General features: G+C 45.1%; 1 protein-coding gene across 4 annotated transcripts in view; it reads right to left on the minus strand.

The window, feature by feature from the left end:
* klhl32 (kelch-like family member 32) overlaps positions 1 to 6,000 on the minus strand; it is a 41,345-nt gene that overhangs the window by 5,355 nt on the left and 29,990 nt on the right. For all 4 annotated transcript variants that reach the window (XM_004541627.4, XM_004541625.4, XM_004541626.4 and 1 more), the window contains 2 exons: positions 1,987 to 2,713; positions 1,777 to 1,835 (listed from right to left, as the gene is read on the minus strand). In XM_004541627.4, coding sequence (XP_004541684.1) covers positions 1,777 to 1,835; positions 1,987 to 2,713 — 786 coding nt within the window. The remainder of the gene's footprint in view (positions 1 to 1,776; positions 1,836 to 1,986; positions 2,714 to 6,000) is intronic.

The following is a 6,000-nucleotide window of genomic DNA, read 5'->3' on the forward strand; positions in this document are numbered from 1 at the left end:
AGAAAGTGTGTGTGTGCGTGTGTGTCTGCTGGGAGCTGACGGGTGGCCATCTGTTGAGGGTAGAGTGGGTGGGGGGTTGCTGTTGCTCTGGCAGGTGAATGTAGATTCATGGTGAATACAAATGAGACTCTCTTCCTCTCTCTTTCGTTTTTTCATTCCCTCGCTTCCACGCAGACATGTACAAACACAGACCCATATGGATATGCGCATTACACACATACACACCGCGTACTATATACAGGCTTTAGCAGCTGCCTATAAACACAACCGATTGATGTTTAGCCCTCTACATTCCAGTGCAGAAAGGTGTGTTTGACTATTGCACACAGAATCAAAATCATTTAAAGCTCATATTTAATTTCAAAAATATAACCGAAAAAACACGACAAAAGTTGGAACTAAATTTTACTGTTTGCAACATTTTGTCTTGCTGAAATAAGCAAAGGGGTTGTTTTACCTTTACATACCTTTACAGCTTTGTGTGAAGGAAAGTTTTCGCAGGCCTCTACATTGAAAAACTAAGGAAGACCAGAGCAAGTATGACCACCTCTATAAAGGTTTTGCAGTTTGCTAGTTGGGGTAAATTCACCCCATTTGAGTGCTCAGAGAAAATGCAAAAAAAATCCAAGAGCTACATGTCAAACTCTAAAGTTTTCAGTTAGCATGTTAAATGTTAAAATTCATGACAGTGCAATTAGAAAAGGACTGAACAAGTGCAGCTTTTTCAGTTTAAAATGTTTTTCAGAGCACTGTAGAGTCCTGGAAGTGTCGTTTCGCATTAAGCGCACCTTTGCAGATGCACAAATTAATCATACCATGTATACAAATGCAATTCCCATCCCAAATCTAGTTTTACTATTTATCAGAGTGGCTGGGATGTTTTTAATTGATTCCATACAGTGTGAAAATCAATTAGCAGACACTTGACACCTGCCTGTTGTGCTATCCGTCATTGAGAACGTAAGGTGTGCTTTTATTTCTGGGAGAGAGAAAAAAAATACTCCATTATTATTACACCGATGATGTTTAGGTGTGTACTTTTCCAAAAGTCTCATCATCAGTCAACAACAATTCAAACAGAGTAAACTGTATTATAAGCTAACCTCAGTACAAACTTTCACAGAGAAAAATCTCAGGATGAGTCTCATAATAAGTGGCTCTGAATAAGGATTCCAAGGACACAACAAGCTCTCAGCACTGACATAATAGCAACCAAAACGCTTTACCGAGCAGTTCACATCCACCACAGACCATCAATTTAGAGTTCTGTTTCTGAACACCTGAAAAATGTAACTCAAATAATCTCATCTACCTCACATTTGGTCTCCAAAAGCTCCTGAGAAAAAAAATATGAAGCTTGAGGGAAATTTTGTGTGTCAGCTGTTTGGACCTGGGCGTGTAAAAGGGTATTTTTTTTGTTTGTTTTTTGTACTGATCACTGCTGTTTGCTGTTGATGAGAGTCAGGAGATGAATGCAAACAGTAAGGTTACCGTCAGTAAAACAAAATCACTGTTCAAAAAAAGAAAACCCCACTGAAAGTACAATGAACTGTAGCGTATAATCATACTTCTTTGTGATTTTGTCTCTATCAGCAGCCTCGTTCACAGTAAATTCATTCTTAGCTTATATGTAAATACTGGCTCGAGTTGGCTTTAGTATGTTTTGGGAATATGGTGATAAAGTGTGCCGTAGTATCGAGTATACAGCTGTAATCAGGGAAAATGAACATGCATTTCCTCGACACACAGAAACAAATCCAATCAGTCCACAGCTACCTGTTCTGGGTCGTAAACCATCAGCCGGTTTTGGTACTGAGCCGTGTTTGTCACCCCACCTGGAACACAAACAAACATCTCAGGATTCTGGCAGTGACACGTTCTCCTGCAAATGTGTGTGAAAGTGTGAACTTAGTAGCAGAAGTGAGATAAAAGTAACATCTATGGGACCGAATGTGCAGGCTGAGTCTGTGTTCTCTCCTTGTGTACCTGACACCCAGAGCAGGTTGTCAGCAACGCAGCCGGCGTGGCAGGACAGCGAGCGGTCAAAGGGCTGGACGAACATCCATTTGTTCCTCTTGGGACAGTAACGCTCCACAGAGGGCAGCACCTGCCTCAGCTCATTCCTGCCTCCCACTGCGTACAGGTACTGCCCCAGAGCTCCCAGGACAAAGTGTTCCCTACATGCCTTCATGGGGGCAATCTCAGTCCAACGGTTGCCCCTGGGGTCATATCTACAGGCGGTCCTTACTGCACATGTCCTCCCAGTGGCGTGCTCCATCTCTCCACCTACGACAAACAGGAAGTTCCCCATTACAGCCACGCAGTGGTGGCTGCGTCCAGTAGGCATGGGGACCAGTTCGCTCCAGTTCGACCCGCCCGCCACTCGCACGTGCTCCTGCACAGCTGGGTTGAAATACCGCAGCTCCCGGACTCTGCTCACCTCCCGCTTCCGACCTCCAACTATGTAGAGGGTGAGGGACTGGAAGCGCGGTCTGGTGCGGGCTGACTGGTGGAGGGGCTGAGCGAAGATGGCGCGGTGGTAGTCCAAGGCCTCATCTACCAGAGCTGCAGCGGTAGGGCTAGACTGGACCAGAGGATGGCTACGCGAAAGGTGGTGCAGTGTGGGGACGTCCATCAGTCCGTAGCGGACGTGCTGCAGAAGGTCCTCGGTGTACTGGTAGCAACAGTCGTGCTCGAGCCACAGAACAACCAGCTAAATCCAGAAAGAAGAGAAGATCAGTTAGAGACCAAGAGCAAGCAGGAAGAACAGTGACTACAATATTCATCATGCTGTCATGGTTCCATAAATTCAAAAACTGCTCATTCAATTTTAATGTATTATTGATGAAATTATTATTTGAATTCATTATGGCTCAGTTTTTGTTTCTTTTCAAGTTTTAAATTAGAAACAAAAGTCTCCCTGCTCCAGTCGTTTTTCATCCAGTCCCTACAAAAGGCAAATAGGAAAGACGTTAGGATAAGAGGGAAGTGTAGAAGGAAAGAATCAGTAGGAAAGACTTTGGGAAAAAATAGAGATAGGGAAAGAAAACCAATATGAGAGAAAAAAGAAACACTGAAGGACTGCTAATCAGAAATTTTTCTAGACACCTATAGGCTATTATGGCAAGATTGAGCCAGCACTACAGCCATAGTTGCTAACACACACACACACACACACACACACACACACACACACACACACACACACACACACACACACACACACAAGCATTTATTAATCAGCAGCATTCAATATTCAGACTGTAAATATCCACAGGCAGCCTCCTTTGTTTAACGCGGGCGAACCGGGTAGCAGGGAAGGGATTTAATTGAACTTGAGAGCGATGGAAGGTTATTTAGCTGCGACGAGGTGTGAATGTGGGCGAGATGACTGGAGATCACTGATACCATTATCAGGAAAACAAAGTGGTTGTTAGCGCAATCTGCGCAGAGACTGAGAGCTTATTACAGCGAATAAAGGAATAAAGATTTTTAGGGGGAAAAGGGACACGAGGATGGCTAAGAACAAATCAGGGGGAAAAAACTGTCAATGTCACGACTGCACTGATAATACAGGAGTCGAGATGTGATGCATGCACACACACTGGATGCGTGCCTTGTCTTTGCTATCCAGACGAAACCTTCCTTTCCTCATTTCTCCTTTCAGTCCCCTCTGAAGGTCTGAATATGCAACAAACATGCAAGTCAGGCTTCTGTCTTTTTTGTGGTAACTGTGCCACTCTGCTGTCTCGTCTTCCCTTTCCTCCACTGCTAACCCCGCCTCTCTCCTCCTCAATGCTTTAAAGTGACAGTGTGCGTGCGTGCATGTGCGTGCGTGCGCATGTGTGTGTGTGAGCATGCGTGTGCGCACTACGGCAGCTGACTGTGAAGGTCACGCTGCATCACACAACTTCCTCGGGGCACAGAATAAATCAACTCCTTCTCCCTCCTTCCCCTCCATGCTGAAAGAGAAAGTGTGTGAGAGAGAGAGTGTGTATGTGTGTGTGTGTGAGAAAAGAAGAGGGTGAGGGAAAGAGATAGTGAGGGGAGGAGGGGAGACTGAGCAAAGGATGGCAAGATAGAGAGAGAGGGAGAGAGAGGGAGAGGGGAAAAACAAAGGCAGAGAAAATGTGATTTCCAGAGCACGAGAGGCTCTAAGAAAACTCTGAGTGACGATGATTGACGCCCGAGCTAGGTCAGTCCGGTTTTGGCGTGCACCCCACCACCCTGCAGCCCACCATCCCTTTCGGACGACAGCCCCCGTTCGCCGCTCGCTTCCGTCTGATGCCCAAATTAACCTTCTGGGTGAAGTGAAGGAGCCCCAAAGCAGCCTAATCAGAGGCTGATTATGGCGGCGGCGGCTGGCTAAAGGGTCAGGGTAATTGTGCCATCAGAGGCCTGATTGTTTTCAATCAGACGGGCGGCCGAGTGACAGCTGGGGGATTGGGGCTCTGATGGAGCCGCGGTGGGCCTAATCAGAGAAGAGAAGAAGGAGAGAAAGAAAGAGAGGGGAGAAAAGAAGTGAGAGAGAGCGGGGGTGGCGGTGGCGGTGGTGTGGGGGCTGATTGGAGCAAATGAACAGTCAAAGCGGCGAGTCCCACCCTGCACTGCCGCTTTACTCCGCAATGCCGGCAGTTCATCACGCTTACTATACGCTGACAGACGAACACCCGGTCAAACGCAGCCCTTCCTACTGCACATTGTCATCAACATAAACAAACAGTATACGAGATGCAGATGGCAGTGTTTAATTTCTTGTTTATTAGTCTGAGCGTCTGCTGTGTGTCATGCATTTCTGTACATGTTTGTGTTCTATATATATATGTGTGTGTGTGTGTGTGTGTGTGTGTGTGTGTGTGTGTGTGTGTGTGTATATATATATATATATATATATATATATATATATATATCGGGGGCAACCGTGGGAATTGCATCTGTAACCGGAAGGTCGCCGGTTCGATCCCTGGGCTCTCTGTCCTGGTCGTTGTGTCCTTGGGCAAGACACTTTGCCCTACTTGCCTACTGGTGTTGGGGGCCGATGGCGCGATATGGCAGCCTCGCTTCTGTCAGTCTGCCCCAGGGCAGCTGTGGCTACAACTGTAGCTTGCCTCCACCAGTGTATGAATGTGAGAGTGAATGAATAGTGGTATTGTAAAGCGCTTTGGGTGCCTTGAAAAGCGCTATATCAATCCATTATTATATATATATATATATGTGTGTGTGTGTGTGTGTGTTAGGGCTGCCACAAACGATTATTTTGATAGTCGACTAGTCACCGATTATTTTTGCGATTAGTCGACTAATCACATCATCATCCATTGGACATACAGCATACAGCTTATTGCACCAGCAGCATCTGCTCTTATATAACTATCATTAGCTTACAGCTTTAAGTGTTTAAGTTAAGTGCTAATTAAAAATAAAGACAAGATGATAGTTTATTAAAGTTTAATGAAATTTGCAGATTGTTTCGGTGAAGTTTAATAAACTCCTTGCTATCTAAAATATAACAGGACACCGGAGTAAATTCTCGAGCATCTCACACTTCTGATAATCAGCTGTCTTCTTGACGTTTATTCAGCTGTGTAAAAACTATAACTTTAATCTCAGCCAAACCGATTTACTCAGGAACAAATAAAATACTAAAAAAAAGCCAAACAATAACATTTTAAGCTAAGTGACGGCAGTGGGTTTGAAAACGATTTGCCGGGAGTCCGGTGTTCTCACGGCTCTAGTTAGCCTAGCCCCCGGCTAGCTATCGAGCTAGTGGGTAACAGACGTCTCCGAAAACGTCGGAGCGCTTTTGAAAATATGTGGTGTCTTGATAAACTGAGCAGATATTTGAGGTTTACACAGCTACATTCTCGCCTGAAAATATGTTAAACGTTTATTTTGTGACCCGGAAAGAATAATAAGAGTAGTATAAAAACTAACTAGCTGCCGCCATTGTTGACAACAGAGCTGGGCTGCGCTATGAATTCTGGGACGGAACTACTTCTT

Source organism: Maylandia zebra, linkage group LG11 (assembly GCF_041146795.1).
Source record: "Maylandia zebra isolate NMK-2024a linkage group LG11, Mzebra_GT3a, whole genome shotgun sequence".
NCBI lineage: Eukaryota > Metazoa > Chordata > Actinopteri > Cichliformes > Cichlidae > Maylandia > Maylandia zebra.